At 38.5% G+C, this 16609-nt stretch overlaps 1 protein-coding gene across 3 annotated transcripts in view; it reads left to right on the forward strand.

Moving 5' to 3' along the window:
• WFS1 (wolframin ER transmembrane glycoprotein) overlaps positions 1–16609 on the forward strand; it is a 32174-nt gene that overhangs the window by 6454 nt on the left and 9111 nt on the right. For all 3 annotated transcript variants that reach the window (XM_065735785.1, XM_065735786.1, XM_065735787.1), the window contains 3 exons: positions 11576–11658; positions 15464–15608; positions 16367–16537. In XM_065735785.1, the coding sequence (XP_065591857.1) occupies positions 11576–11658; positions 15464–15608; positions 16367–16537 (399 nt within the window). The remainder of the gene's footprint in view (positions 1–11575; positions 11659–15463; positions 15609–16366; positions 16538–16609) is intronic.

Raw genomic sequence — 16609 nt, forward strand, 5'->3', positions numbered from 1 at the left:
GACTAAGAATTTATAAACAGTACCAAAATAATCTTCAAAACAGTTTACAATACATTGTAACAGGGTGCAACAGTGTGTCTCCGATGCATTGCTGAATGAAAGTTAACAAATAGGGAACCTTGCTAATTTACAAATACTTTCCACATGTTAGCTTATTCTACTTAAGGTTATAAGAAACCTTTGCTTCAGAGCTCTATTTTATCACTTCTGTCTTCATTTTCTGATGTTTTTCTTGTACAGGCACATTGTGAGGTGATGTGAAATGTTTGTGCACAGCTTGAAGAAAACTCAAAGTTCTTTGATTGTTAGAAGGGGATGATTATGCTCTGAAGTATTAATTACTTAACAACTTGTCTGTCAGTTTATTGATGTTCTCTCAGGCTTTACTTGGAAAGCTCTTTTGCCAGGTGTTAATTGTGGAGAGAAGGGATTCTATACAAACAGAAGTTAATGACTCTCAGATAAAACTTAGGGATGTAGTCCTAGTGCAGAACAGTGGGAATTGGCATTAGTCTGATGCTATTGGGGTCAGTAACATTGTGGTGTTATTTTGATCTGTGGGAGCAAGATTGGATGCCCATGTGTGAGGAAGGATTCTTTCTATGTATATTAAATGGTGAAGAAAGCTAGAAATCTTTTCTTTAGCTGGTAACAAAGACTCATAGTTCCTTCCGCAGAAGTCTTGCATCTTTGAAGCTCATGCTGGCTGTGTACCTGTGAGTTGCTGAAACATAAAATACATTTCTCTGTCCTCGCTTGAATTTCCTTACCACTAATTCCTACCACTGGGCTGTGCCAGTACAGTAATTTTGGGCTCACACAATGGACCACATTAAGGAAAGTACCCTAGCTAAATCTTCTTCCTCTCTGATTTTTATGAGTGGGTTGATTCCTTAGTCTATTTTGTTATATGATAACAAGGGATAGGAAGGAGCAATAGAAGAGGAGGAGCTACATTCACATGAAATGGGAACATTTTTGTAAAGCATTTGGTGCTGAGGACCCAAGGTTTGTATTGTACCCATCTTGTATGCTTTATTTATGCTAAACTTAGACTTGTATTTCCAACTGCTACATTTAATTTAGACAATCTTTCCATTAAGTTTTCTCCAAAAGGAATCCAGTATGTTCTGTTGTGCAAAAAGAATGTATTAAATTAATTAGCTGAGAAGCTCATGCCTCATCTGAACTGATCGTCTTATCAAAGGAATTCATCAACAGTAAGAGCCTCTGGAGGCTGACTAACCTCTGTAGGTATTTGGTAGTGTTTTGAGATGAAAACATTTGGACATACCTGGTATCTGTACATTCATCTTCAAACAGAACTGCAAAAAATAACCCATAGGAAAGATTTGAAACACGTTGTTAGAGGGACCCCTTGCAACAGCAGAAAGCCCACTTCAGTGCAGAAGTTAGAAGGTGAGGCTGGATAAAGTAAGTGGGGAAATAAAACCAGTCCTTTGCAAAGTCAGTTAACTATTAGCAGTGCTTAGTATGCAAGGAGAATTAGGCATTGCTGTCTTTCCAAATATCGGTGGTGTTTTTTGAGGGCTGCAATTCTGACAGTAAGTTAATGAACTGATAGTGCCTGTGTTGAAGGACTTCTACTGCAGAATTCCTGAAATTTAGTACTGTAACTCTGAGTTTTCACTCACACAACTATGTGGACTACATGAGTCTTTCTCATGTTGCTTTTCTGCAGGTTGATTTTTTTGTGGAGGTTAGCAATGTGTTAATTTTAACTGAGAAATGACAACTTACTTTTAACTTCACTTTTGGAACCTGTTTGATTTTTTTTTTTTATTGATGGGATAAATCTCAGACTGTATAGGAAAAAACAGCAAAACTGTTTTATTAGTTGTAAAATTATTTTAAATTACTTCAAGTGATCATTGTACAATAATAGTTACTCTAGAAAGAAATACCTTTTAAGAATAGTTTTCCCTCCACTTTTAAATTTTATACTCTATAATATCATCACTCTTAGTCTTCCACCTACATGCTTTTTGTCACTTCTCTCCTGACAATTTACCTTCATTTTTATGGGGGTGCAGAAGTTGTTCCTTTTCAATTCAATGATACTTGATGACTTGCAATTGTGGTGTGACTAAGACTATTATCATATCTACAAATGCAATGCTGCTCCCAGAAGAAGCGGAGCTGAGTCCTAGACTTCACTTTAAAAGAAGTTATTTCCCTCACTCTCATCCCCGTTTTCACCTTTAAAAATAGAATGCCTCACAATGTGTGCTAATACAAATGTATTAAGTCCTGCTTGCCTCAAGAACAACAGTCTGAAGACACCACTATGAAATAAAAAGCACATTTTTAAAATAAGTACAGGAGGCTTCTGAGCTGTTGAAAGCATTTAACACTTACAGGTGAGCAAGTAATTGTCTGAAGTACTAAAACCACTAAAACAGCAGTGTTTTGTTTTTACAGAATTTCCCCCTCTGCAGTCCCGTCCTCTGTGTCATACTCTGTATGCACAGCTCATGTTTATGAGATGCTGCTTAATGCCTTGGGTGGAATGCCAGTCTTTTCCAGAAAACTTTAGTACTATGTAGGTACTGTGTGCAATGCCACTCAACTTCTGGAGTTTGTGCAAAGTGAGTAGGAGGATTTCTCTAGAGATTCCAACTGGCTCTCCTCAGTACTGAAAGCTCCACAGTACAATCCAATGACACAAAAGCTATTAGCGCATTACATTTTGTTACAAAATGTACAGATCAACTTTTTCTAAGAGCACATTTATAATAGACAAATCTACCTGCAGATGAGCAGTTTAAATTTCTCATTCCTGAAAGGTGCTGAACTTCTTTTCTTTTCACTTTGGAGCATGTTTACAAAGTGTCTTCTAGCAGTAATGTGAATATGTGAACTTAGAACAATTTGTTCAGTGTTTCTAACATAAATTAACTGCTTCACTGTGATGTCTGTTATTTCTGATGCTCCACTTACGCATTGTTTCTTTCACAGTAGCCCAGAAGGACCAGATGTTTACAATACAACCCTGTCATAGTCTTGAACTCTGTAACAAGGCCTCCCCTGTCTTTGATGTATCAGCTTCTTTTTCTAACTGTAACTATAGCAAAGATCAATACATATTGGAGAACTGGAGAACAGGACAAATGGAAGCTTAGGAGCAGGAAAATGAGTTTTCTTAAAAAAGTGGTTTGAGGATCTTGTTCTGCTGGCCATTGCTTAAAGGTGCAAGCATTTCAAAGCAGTCTGCAAATACAGAATTTTTGAGTTAAGCGTGATAGGAAGGGTAGAGCTTAGCAGTAGATATAGGTTATTCATACAAGAAACCTATCGAAGTAGAAGTATGGTAGTTTTCTTTGTAATTTCAACTTCCTTTCAGATTGTGTTACAATAAGATTTTCTTGCTAAAGGATCTCAGAGCAGTGAAATAATGCATACCAAAGCTCCAGAGAAGTTCAGTACACTGATAACAATCAGTTCAGGTACCAGTACGCTTTGTGTTGTATGGGGAACTTGCCCAAGTGTGGGAGAAGATCTAATGTCAAAGGTGACATTTTACCTCCTCTCTCCCCACAGCCACTTAGTTGCTGGGAAGACCTGCACACAAGTGTGTTCCATATGACCTTCATCAAACATACAAATTACTCATCAGTTAATAACATAAAACTGAGGGGAGTGCTTGACATCCTGTAACTTCTTAAGTAAAAAAGGCAACCCAAACTTACTTAGGTAGTGACCTTAATAGAGAAAGCTGTTAAAATATGAAGTTGTTCTTTTTCCTCCTTTGGACCTCATCCAGCTTTTTCCCTTCTCTTATGTGAACTCATACTGCATCAGTCTGTGAAGGATCATGGAAGTTGCTATTGCTGCTCAGTATTGTTCCTACTGGAAAAGGGTGGTGACAAACACTTTCCAATCTGAGATTCTTGTCGCCTTTTTCATTTGAATCCTCTACACTGTTGCTCACAGCATATCTGTTAGTCCTAGGGAGCTTTGTCTGCATGCAGTACTAGTGCCCTCCTTACTGATTTTATTCTGGTTACTGATGTGTTTGAGGTATTACAGGTGTCCCTGTTTCCTTCTCAGGGTGTTCTTTGTCTTTTCATCCTAGGGATTTCCAAAAGTGAGAGCTTTATTTGGTCTTTGTGTATGTTATTTTAGTTCTAGCATTGGTTTGTCCATTTGCTTTTTAAATTCATGCAACTATTTGACACTGAATCAATACTTACAGCCTGTTGACTGTACGTAGTACTTGATTCCCTTTGTTTTTTGAATTTAAGACATGGAGTAGTAACTGTTTATCTTCTCCATTTTGCAAGTTGTTCTCATGACTTATTGTTCTGAGTTAATTCTCAGCTTAAAAAGCCTTGATAATGTCTTACTTGTGCCAGGCCGTTGCTTCATAAAACAGTTTAACAATTCCAAGGTTTCACTCTGGTGGTAGTTCAGAGCTTATCATTGTGTATACAGTGATAGGATGACTTTGTCTTGTTTTGTGTTTGCTGCATTTCATCTGCACTCTTAACACTTAATCAAACAGAATCCCTCTGAAGTTTATTTGCAATCAGATCATGTTTGGGTTTTCTGTTTTTTGTTTACAATTATCAACAGACTGGCATCTCTGTATTGGCCTTTTTTTCATATTACATATGCTCAAAATAGTAAAGTCCTATTGTTTCACTGGAAGCATGTGCTACATATTATCATTTTTGGTTTCTAAATCTATTATTTATCCACATAAGTTTTCTTCCTAATTTCTTTGGGAAACTTCTGTGAGAAGCATTCTACACCAACTTTAGAGAGAGACAGGAGCTGGGTTTCTGTCCTCCCACCTTTTGACTCCTCCAGGGCTGTCTAATCTCACGATTTATTTCCTGATTTTTATTTTTATTTTTCCTGGTACCTCCCTTGCAACCTTCAGGCCTTTTTTTTTCCTTTTTACATATTTGCTCTGTGTAGATGACAGATATAAGTCTCTGTTATCATGAATCTCTCTGATATCTTGCTTGCCACTTTTCATTTCTCTGTCTTAAGTGGGAGGTTACATGCTGCAGCATGTAGTTCAATGGATTTTAATCTTAGTGCACTTGAATAAGCAAGAAATTTTGCTTTATAGTACAGATGAGATGAAATGGTAACTTCTTTTTTTAAAATGGATTAGAACTTCCTGCACAGGAGTCTCACAACACTATCTTCTGTTAGGATTGGCAGGGGAACAAAGCTTTCAATAGATGTCTTACATGTGACCATCTCTTTATGAAGTATTTTGTTGCCCTTGAATTGTCTTCAGTCTACTTTTGAGGGCTTGCTGCAATTTGCGTGTTTGAAAAAGGTATAGAAAGCAGTAACAGATTCTGCACTGAGTTACTGACCTCAGCTTTACAGTGATGCATGCTTATTTCTTAGAACTTGAATTTCTTGAGCCTTTTTCCGCTCTTTATTTTTCCAAATATCCTGTTTTCCTTTTAAATAGAACTTCAGCAAGTTTTTGGCTTCGGGGACACCTAGACAGGAACTAAATCTAAGTTACTGTTAGAGTAGCTCAGTGACATCTAGTTTCTGAGCACTGCTCCTTTCAAGAATTTTCTTCTGGTTTCTGAGTTTTAGCTACAATTATAAATGAAGCAACTGATGTCACTATTGTGATGCTAGCTTTACCTCTGGGAGTTAGTTTGTTATTGCTGTTTTCTGGCCTTTTTGCTGTTCTGATCTTTCTCAGCTTGTCTATTTTTCTCAACACGTTTATTCCAAATGAAGCATGAGGGAGACAGCTCTCCAATCCTATATTTCAAAACCTTAGAATTTACAGGGCCAACTGAAACTACCTATTGTTGCTTGACTCACCTTGCTCTGCTACCTGAATAGAAATTTTCATTCATGGCAACTGTCAAGTATTCTCATGAAATGGTTAAAAAGATTTATGTACTTTTCTGGTTGTATTTTCAGTGAGAGTGTGCTAATGCTGACTCAGACTGAATGTAGCGTGTGTATTGTGCATATGCTTAACTTTTCCTGTTTTCAGTTGCTTGCTGTAATAATGGGAAAGTCAGTCCAGGGGCCTTGTTTCATACCTTGTCATCTAAGATCCTTTGTTCTCCCAGACATGCAGTTTCTTCTCCTTTTCCATGTCCATTGCTTTTTTTTTTTTTTTTCCTGAGCCCAAATGAATGCTTGTAGTTGTGGTCACAAAGTTTGTATGCAGTACGGGTTTGCTTCAGACACTGCATGTGGGTGTTGCCAGATGCCTTAATCTTTTGTTTAGCAGAATTTCCATGGAGCTTTAATATTCACTTGTAAAAACCTGTGATTTCTTTTAAGCTTATGTATTTCAAATGAATACTTTCTTCGTTATTGCTTCCTCTCTGAGAAACTGCTTTCAGTTTTCCTTTTATCTTGTGTTCATTGAGGTTTCTGATATTCAAAAGAGTTGGAAGTGCCTGGCTTGTTTGCCTACAAATTGATTTATCATATATAGTAATGCTGACTGTATGTGGCTCCCCATGAACTATGTGAACGTAGACCATATTCCTTTTGAGCTTATGAGATTGTGATCCTTGAACCCACTCTGAAGTTGGTTAATTCTTGTTTAGTCTCTGCTTTCTGGGTTTATCTGGAGAACTCAGGAGATGTAGCTATGACCTAAATGGGAAGAAGAGCTGTATGTACCTGGCCAACAGTTGATAATAGTAGGCTAGAAGTCCATTTTGCTGGGAGCTGTAGTATGTTTGCGTTGGTAGGAAGCTTCATCAATAAACATTTTTATTATCCTGTCAGCAGTCTGACTGTTAAGCACCAAGCCCTGTCATTCTTACTTGGATTAATCCCCTACTTTGCTTTAAATGCATTTTTGTTATTTTAATTGCTAGATTTCAGAGATGAGGGGCAATAACTGTATCCTAACAGTATCATAGAATTTTCAAAAACAGTATGCATCCCTTTACTGCAATGTTTCTTCTTTCAAATCAAAACCTAACAGGGCGAAAAAAACCTACCTGTGCTAAAATGAACAGTATGTTTCAGCCTTTGGCTGCAAAGCTGGACTGAAAATTGCTTATTGATTATAAAAAAAAAATAAGATTCCAATGTGAAGACCACGAAATTTCATATAAGTAAATAGTCTTCATCAGCTTACTTACAATCTGTCTATATAAACAGTTGTTTAGACTTGCATATTCAGGATCCTTCTGAAATCGTAGAACGTAATTTTATAGTAAGCAAACAGATGCTATCAAAACATTTGCTAATACTTTTAAGTATATTAGGTAATGTTATGCAGCTTTAGCTTACTCTAAATGCTGTGTAGGACTGAAATGCATACAGGCTGTTATTAATGTAATTATATGGAGTCTTCAAGTGTTTTAGATTATCACTTTAAATCTATTTATTAAATGTTATCCACTTTCAATATACAAATCTTATTTATATCTTTCTAGTTTTACAGATGTTTAAATATTTTCTGTAGTATGAAGCATAAATGCAGTGGACTTGAAAGTGCATGTGTGCTTCATCCTTTGCAGATCAGAAATCATAGGCATGCATGTTACACTTTTTGGCTGGAACTGAGAAGATTAAAAGATGCAGTGTGATTTTCTGGTTTGAGACTTGATGTGTAATAATAAAATACTAAAGTTCAATGAATAGCATCATTGTTCTTATAAAAAAAAATTGGTAATTGAGTGGGCTGCCTCTGACAAGGTAGAAATAACTTGTACTGCGTGTCAGGAACTGAACCCTACAGTGGCCTGATTAATGGTCATCACAGGGTCTTGGTAGCAGAGTAGGAAGAAACTCAAGGTGAATGTGAAGTTCCAACCACACTTCTACTTCAGTCCTGTTTTAGTTTGATTCTTCCATGTGTGCTGCATACTACTTAAAATTTGTGTGCTTTCACTTGCCTGCTTTCATTTGAATGACTGCAGTGCTTGTGAACCTTGAATAACTGATAGACTTGATTGGCTTATATAAATGCACCTGACACATGACTGCTAGCGAAGTCTACTTTAATTGTCATAAAAGATGCATGAAGTATTATGAATGTTCCTCTTTTCTAGAAAATCTTACATTCAAGACAGAGTAAGATTTGACATTAAGAAGACATGATTTTTTAGTGAAGCTAGAAAATAAAAGCTTCTGCTGACAGCACTTTGATTGTGGTACTTCTGTGTGGGAGGAATACATATTAGGTTTTCTGACTAAAAACACACTTAAGAACAAGGGCAGTGAGTTACAGATCATCACTTAGCCTTTTTATGGTGGCCATGTCTTTCATAGTATTTCTCTTCCAGGTATAGGCTTAGTTGAAGGAAAGTATCTCCCTCTGTCCTTCTTGGTTCCAAAATATACTTTGACTGCACTTTATACCATTTACCTTCAACAGCTGCCCTTAATACTTTCTTCAGGAGAGTGAATTGATACAGCAGATGTGTAACGTGAGGTGCTCATGCTTTATGCTGTTGATCACCCTCTAGGCCTGTCTCAAGCTAAGCAAAGGAAAAGAAGTATGTATAGTCATCACTACCATGCCCCTCCACATCATGCCCCTCAATGCTACATCTGCCCTTTTCTTGAAAACTGCCAGCACCCCCCTGGAATGCCTGTTGCAATACCTCACTGCTCTTTCAGGGAAAATATTTTTCCTGATATCCAATCTCAGCCTTCCCTGGTGTGACTTAAGGCTGTTCTCCTTTTTCCTTTCAGGTAGCTGGGGAGAGGGATAAGGTCTCTCCTGAGCTTCCTCTTCTCCAAACTGTATAATCCCAGTTTCCTCAGTCATTCCTCATAATACTTGTGCTCCTGACTTGTTACCCTTTTCTGAACGTATTCCAGGTCATCAAAGCCTTTCCTCTAGTGAGGAGCACAAAACTTAATGCAGTACTTTATATGTAGTTTCTCCAGGGCTGAGTACAGAGGGCTCCTCTCATGCCCCCTGGACAGATTAAATGCAGATCACCTCCCTGATCCTGGTGACTGTGCCATTTCTGATACTAGCCAAGATGTCATTGGCCTTCTTGGCCACCTGGGTACACTGCTGGCTCAAGTTCAGCTGGCTGTCAGCTAATGCCCCTGGTTCCTTATTCTCTGAGAAGCTTGCTAGCCACTCTGCCCCATGCCTGTAGCATTGTTGCTGCAGCCAAAGTGCAGGACCAGGCACTTAGTCTTCTTAAAGCTCATACAGTTAATCTTGGCCCATGAATCCAGCCTATCTAGTTCCTTCTCTTGGGCCTTCCTACCCACAGGCATCTCAGCTCTCTTTCCAACTATCTGTGAACCTATTGGGGCTGTGCTCAATCTCCTTGTCCAGATCATTGGTAAAGATATTAAATGGCCAGCTGCAGTTCTGAGCCCCAAGGAACACCAATAGCAACAACTGGGCTTAACTGTTCACCACCACTACTCTCTGGGCCCAGCCATCCAGACAGGTTTTTACTCAGCAAGGAGTACACCTGTCCAAGCCATGGACTTCTGAGTTCAGGCTGACAGGCTTGTAGTTGCTCAGGTCCTCCTGACGTTTCTTTTAGGTGGACTTCTAATGAGAAAGTTTATAGTTGTCTGGGACCTCCCCCATTGACCAGGACTGTTGATATATGATTGAAAGTGTCGTAGCAGTCACTACTGCCAGCTCATAAGTGATCCCTTGGATGGATACATCTGGCCCCATGGATTTGTGACAAGTAGAGACCTGCTATTCCACCATTTTCTCCTGAACTGTGGGGGGATTATCCCTGTGCCATTTTAAGGTGTTGAGGACTCTGAGGATAACTGGCCTGACAAAGACGGAAGAAGGTACAAAGAACTTCAACCAAAGAAGCTTATGGATGAGTGAAAGCAGAGGAAGAAGCAGAAAAATGTTGCATTGCCCAAATCTTTTCATTTGTGTAGGGTAGATAAATGAATATTATGTTTCTTTCAAACAATACGCTCTTCTCTGTAACTTCTATTGTTAGCAGAGAGCCCCTGAAGGATGGGTGCTGATGTGAGTGGTGCCATCTGGAGAGGAGGCTTCTGACTTGTTTGGAGTTCAGTGCAGTTGGCTATATATCAGGCAAGGAGATTAAGTGGTTAATTTTCCTGGGATGTTGTTTCCCTGTCTTAGAATAATATTTTTACGGCTTTCTGAAAAGAGGGAGTAGTAAATGAAAATTATTTTTCACTATGTGCCTTGCTTAGCCAGAGAACATGTTATAATCTGGCATTAGTATTTTTCCAAGTGAAGCTTGGCAGACAAAACTGTGGCATGGAGAAGGAGAAAACTTACCTCATGATTTGCTCCTGTTAAAATATATCCATTTTAATGAAAGAGCTGGCTTGCAGCCTGTTCCTGTTTGGAAATAGTCCCAGTACCAGGGATATTAAAGAGTATAAGTAGCCCTTTTCTTTGGGAGATTATGTTGAATTGTTTTTTTTCCTCCTTCCTCTCATTTCTTGAAAAATCACTGACATTAAATGTCGCCTCAGCTAACTGGGCTGTTTACCATGCTTCATTCACTATTGCTGACCATATTAGGTAGAGACTGAAATCTGTAGCTTTGAGCAAGTGCCAGAAAACGTTTCTGAGGCAATGTTTCTTATGCTTGGAGGCTGTTCTTTCTGACCATGCTTTGTCATGCTGTCTGCTCTAAATACATAGCTGCCAAGCATCACAGTGTGTTCAGTGACCTTGCGGGATAATGGGGTAAGGTTTTGAAGCTTGCTCTTGAGTTTAAATCTGCCTTTCTAACTGTAGTTCTTACTTGCTTAATAAATGTGTTCTAAATCAGTGGTCTGTTCCTTCTTACACACTTCATGTTGATTGAATTGCGCTGTTTTTCTCTTTAATGTTTCCAAACAGATTTCAGATTATAAATTCTCTTTTAAAGGAAAAAAGTAGTTGTTAAAGACTCCGTTAGCTTTTGTATCAAACGTGCTCTTCCTTCATAAAGTGATGCACAGCATGATGCTATTTACAAACACTGGATATCAGAGCTGGGAAAATTTTTCTTGATGACCAGTAGAGCGATCTGCTGCTTTTGATGAAGAAAAAAACGTGGTTACATCTATGTGTATAGTCTGATAGGAAAGGAGAAACAGCTGAGTGTTGACCTGGACAAAGCAGAATGAATTCTGTGAGCATTTGCTCATTTTTATTGTTGTTTCTGTTTACTCTAAGGGCTGAGAAGCTGAACTTCTACTGGATAAGTTTTACAGGATGGTTGATTATTTGAAATGCTTGAAAATGCTTCACTACTAAATAAACAAGCAGTCGGGGTAGGGACTGACTCAAGGGCTTTCAGCAATAAGAATTCCAGTACAAAAGTTGATTAATTCTGCAGGTTTCAGAGATTAATCCTGGGGAAGTAAATGAGAAACTGTAAATAGTGTGTAGCATCCTGTGGCAGGTGCCAAATAACAAGTAACAGTAACATACACTGAAGTAGAACATGGAGACTGAGTAAATATTGAGTTAATTTGTACTGCTGTTCTTGTAAGACCCTCATGTTAGATTTTTTCAATGTGATCCTTTAATTCTTCAACCAAATATAGTAATGATTCAGAAAATAATTTCAAGTGTCACTAGTAAACCAGTTTTTTTTTTAATCAAATTAATTTGTAGGGGCCATGAAGGAAGAACCTGGATTGCTCTTTGAGGAACTGCTGGAGAGGGCCAAAGCTGGAGAACCAAAAGCACAAATAGAGGTAATTTCATATGCTTTGTCCAGTACGGTTTACTTTTATTTCCAAAAACAGCACTGCCTGCTTTTAGAAGAACTATTATCTTCCCCAAAGACATTTAGTTGTACTGTATGTGTTTGGATCTTAAACTGTTCAAAGAACACCGATGCCAGATGGCTTCTCCACCTAGAAAAATGCTGCTTGCTTGGGTTTCAAGGCCAACTCTTGCATAAGCCTTTAGAACGAATATATAAACTGGCAAGAGGGGCTCAGAGCATAGAGCAACCACAGCAGTTAAATTTTTGCTTGTGGTCTTTCATGAGAATGTGGTCTTTCATTGATGCTTCGTTGGTTTTGTTTTTTTTCCCTGGGGTTTACCACTCTTCTTGCAAATAAAAATAAAAGGGGCAACAGGGAGGAGGCAGGAGCAATGGCACAGAGAAATGCTTTTGAAGCTGATAAAATTATGTCTGACAGTTCTCACTCCATCTCAGCTGGTTTGGGGGCAGGCTGTCCTTGGAGTTGTAACCTGAGACAGTAAGGAATTCCTCACCTCCGAAACAGCCAGTGGCTTTGCAGAAGGTGAGACTTTAGCACTGAGGGGATTGCTGCTACAAAGTCCACATTTTGGCTCTTCTTCCACACCAACGAACAAAACCCATAGAACATTGCTTTGGGATATAATTTCTGGCTGAGTAAGAAATAGCATAGGTAATCTAAGCCTGTGATGTGCGTGCATGTATATGCATAAATAATAATTGTATTTCATCCTTATCCTTTGCAGTTCCTTCCTCGTTTGCTCCTTTCCTTTACTTCTTTAACTGTGTACACTTGGAGCTATTCCCACATAATAACAGGTTTTTTTTTTTAAAGATCTGGGAGGCAATTTTGCTTTAATGTGCCCTCAGGAGAAAATGACTGTTTGAAAAAGAACCCCAAATAGTTCTCTTTTCTAGGAATTATCTTTCATTTTTAACCTAAATAATAAGATACTATATGTTATATATACATCCATCTCTACTTTAGAATCCAGTCAGGAAAACTACTTTAATGTGTGAATATTGTAAGACAAAGAATAAGGAGCTGGCATTACATCACTGTTTTTTGTTTTTTCTAATTATTACAAAATCAAACATAAGAAATTGCTCAGTTCACTACCACATAGCTATTACTATGAGTTTATTCAGTAATAACCTTGCAGGGACTATGGAAATAAATACACTATGAGTGGATGGCAGCCTGCATTACCGTAGCTTTAGGTAGTTTCTTTATTGAGAAATAACTGCATAGCAATTATGAAAATGAAACACCCACAGCTGGATTCTGTAATGGAGCAGGGGCAGCTCTGTGTCTTTGACTAAAGCTTATCTGCAAGGGGCCTTCTTGAGATAAATGCTGTGGTTTGCAAAGCCCAAAGGTGAGGGGTGAGCACTCAGCTTTAGAATAATGCAGTATGCACATCTGTGTTAAGTCACTGCCAACTCTTACTTTATTTTGTAGTTTTAGCTCATGGGAAAGAGAGAATCCTTGATTCCTCACTTTAGCAATCTGAGGATAATGCTTCTTCCCATCAGTTCTTGCTCATTTGATCACTGCCAGCCAAAGCTGTGCAGCCATTCACAAATTTTTCCACGTGGAAGCTTTGCCATAACAGGGAAAGGCACGGGGCTTGTTTAGAGCCCCTTTCAGTAGTATTTTGTGGAAAAGCTGCATTTGTTCCCTGGAGGTGATTGGAGGTAATTTTTTGATCCTAAAACTTCTTAAGTACACAGAAAGGCTTGTCATTTTGTAACCAAAATAACAAGCAAATATTTTCTGGTTGCTCGGATTTTGGAACTGCATCTGTCTTGTTTCAGTTTTTAGAGGGGGAGGGGGGGGTTGTTAAATAATTGAATCTTGATGCTCAAAAGCAAACAAACAGAACCCCTCTGTAGGACAAAAAAAATTCAGACCTCAAAACATTTATATTATAAAACCAGTGTTATGGCTTCTTTTTCCTGATGCAGTACACTTGAGCAATATATGACTTGATACCGAAATCTTCCGGTTTACATTGCAATAAAAGTTTTTGCGACTAAAAGATGCTCATCAATTTGAAAGAGCTGCATCAAGTGCTACTGCTCCTGAAGCTTTGCTCAAAATTTAAATGGCTAAAAGTATAAACATGTTCAGGAAATTCCTTTTCTTGTGAGAGGATGTTACTTACCTCGCAACTTGTTCAAACAATTCCCTCGTGGCATAAAAAGCTGGAAGTAGGCCTGCAGTTGGTGATGAGTTACCTGGCATTTGCTCTATCAGGGCTGAAATATTAAGGTAAAAAACAAGAAATAAACAGCCTCATATACTCCCTTCTTGGTCTGCCACTATATCTGTGCAGTGCTTGTTGAACTCTTGTATGAATTCATAGTAAGTCTTTAGTTCTGTCTTTCGTATTTCTCAGTTCAACATTTTTCTAAGTTCCTTTACAGTTTTGGGTCGCTTTGCTGTATGGGTTTAATTGCTCCAAGTGACTCAGTGACTCTCTAAGGAGAAGTTGTTTGAACACCCAGTTTAGTGCTTGAACTGGTTGCAAAGCTGGAGACCTAATCTTAAATGTCTAAGATAAACATTTTTTTAATGAGATCAGTGTTCACTTGCAGCAACTGTTTATTACTCACCTTTCAAAGGTATTTCTTTAGTCACTTTTATTGGTAATATCAAATGCAAAGCTTCAGAAAAGCTGTCAAGCAGAGTTGGTTGTTGTTTTTTTGTTTGTTTTTTGCAACAGATAATACTAGATTTATGGAGCTGTAGTCTGTTATTATTTCAGTAACATTCTGAGTGTAAATAACAGAGTATCTGAGAGAGAGAGAGAGAAGGGGTTCAGATAACTAAACAAAAGCGTTTCCCAGATTCTCTGGACATACAAATAAGTGTTCAGCACTTCTGGCCACCTTCTGCCACTTAACATTTGTTTTCTTGGGCTGTGATAAGAAGTATTTCATGCTATAGCATAAGAGTATTTAACATTACACTGGTGCTAAGCTGTGTTAGTTTCATTCAATTCACTAATTAATCATGAGTTTGTTTTGGCCTTCAGTGGCTAAGCTGCAGTGAGTCAGGCATTTCACTGCTGGGCCTTCCTTCCACACCAAGACTCTTTGCCAGCCTGTGCCATCAGAATTTTGTCTGACCATTTTTATAGGAAGAAAAGGATCCAAGAGAATCATAAAATCATTGAATCCTTAGTTGGAAAGGACCTTTAAAGGTCATCCAGTCCAACACCCCTAGAGTGAACAGGGACATCCACAGCTAGATCAGGTTTTTCAGAGCTTGGTCCTGCCTGTCTTCGAATGTCTGCAGGGATGGGGCTTCCTCCACATCTCTGGGCAGCCTGTTACAGTGCCTCCTCACCCTCACTGTAAGACTTTTTCCTTACATCCAGGATCTACACTCTTTATGTTTGAAACAATTTCTCCTTGTGCTGTCACCACAGACCCTGCATAAGTTCATCCCATACTTTCTTGTAGTTCCACTTTAGATAATGAAGAAGACTGCTCTTAATATGACTTAATAACCCCATGAGCTTTAACTGATCCTGCTAGTTGCCAGAGACCAATGGCAACTGGTTCTTTGACCTGATCAAGTGTACTGCAATTCTTTCTTGCTTCCAGTTCTGGAAGCTGATCTTTCTCTACAGAATATCAACTTACAGCTATGTTCTTTAGTGGTGGGAGCAAATGTTTTGACCTTTTGTTCAAAGAGATTTCATTTTAGCTGAGTCTGAGGGTGAGAGGAGAGAGACAGACACTAGCATGTATTTCAGTAATTGAAGGAATTTCTGTTCTAGGTGGGGAAACACTTCTTGAGATTAGCAGAAGAGGAGGATGAAGAGCTTAACAATTGCAGTGCAGTTGATTGGTTCATCCTTGCTGCTAAGCAGGGTCGAAGAGAAGCTGTTAAACTCTTGCGCAGATGCCTAGCCGACAGAAGAGGTATGGATTTTTGTCTGTACGTCCTACTTCAATAATTGCCTATCCATTTTAACACTGAAAAGACACATTAAAATACAACAGGGACATTCATGACAAAACTATGTGAGTAGTTGCTGGAAGCACGTTCAGATCAGTCCTGTAAAAAGCAAACTACAGCTTATAGAAGCATTTAGATTAATGGTACGGTTGAATTCCTTAATGGAATTCATGTGCATTCTTCCCTTCAGCACCATTGAAACTTCTTTTATATGACTGTTTATTTCATATCATACATATCTGCTGTTCCATTCTTCTGCCCAGCTCCAGCCTCTCTTCTCCTTGTTCTTTTTGGGTGTCTTCTCCCTATTCAAGATTCATACCTTCTTTCATACTGCTTCCCACACTTGGAATGGGCTCCTCTTGTCTGCCAACTATCTGAACTCTTATTTAAAAATAAATAATCTGTTTGTGAAATTCTTTCTGCTTTTTGTATGTCAACTGTACATGTCTGCACCAATCTTTGTCTGATCTGTTATGCTTCAAAAGTCAAAAAAGACCTAAGGATATTGCATGTTGAAGTACAGTGTAAACTTGAGGAATGAAACTTGATTTTGGTGACCAATGAGCATGGAAGGGTATTTGAATAATTTGAGGGGGGAAGAAGTGAATGAAACTTGAGAGGTTTCAGACTAAACTGGGAAAAAGTCAATTGTGGACAAATCTGTCAGTTCAGCAAGGGCGTGGGATAATAGTATCTAATGTATTTTTCTCTTCTTGAGGCATCACTTCTGAGAATGAGCAAGAAGTCAAAAAACTATCATCTGAGACTGACTTGGAGAGAGCTGTGAGAAAAGCTGCTTTAGTCATGTATTGGAAATTAAACCCCAAAAAGAAGAAGCAATTAGCAGTTTCTGAACTACTGGAAAATGTTGGGCAAGTCGATAATGAAGGTTTGTTTATGAACTGATTTATGATATTGATGATACGTAATTGCAGGCAGAATGCAGCTAGAAATCTGGAGA

Source organism: Cyrtonyx montezumae, unplaced genomic scaffold, assembly GCF_038088225.1.
Source record: "Cyrtonyx montezumae isolate F1298 unplaced genomic scaffold, pur_monq_1.0 scaffold_2, whole genome shotgun sequence".
NCBI lineage: Eukaryota > Metazoa > Chordata > Aves > Galliformes > Odontophoridae > Cyrtonyx > Cyrtonyx montezumae.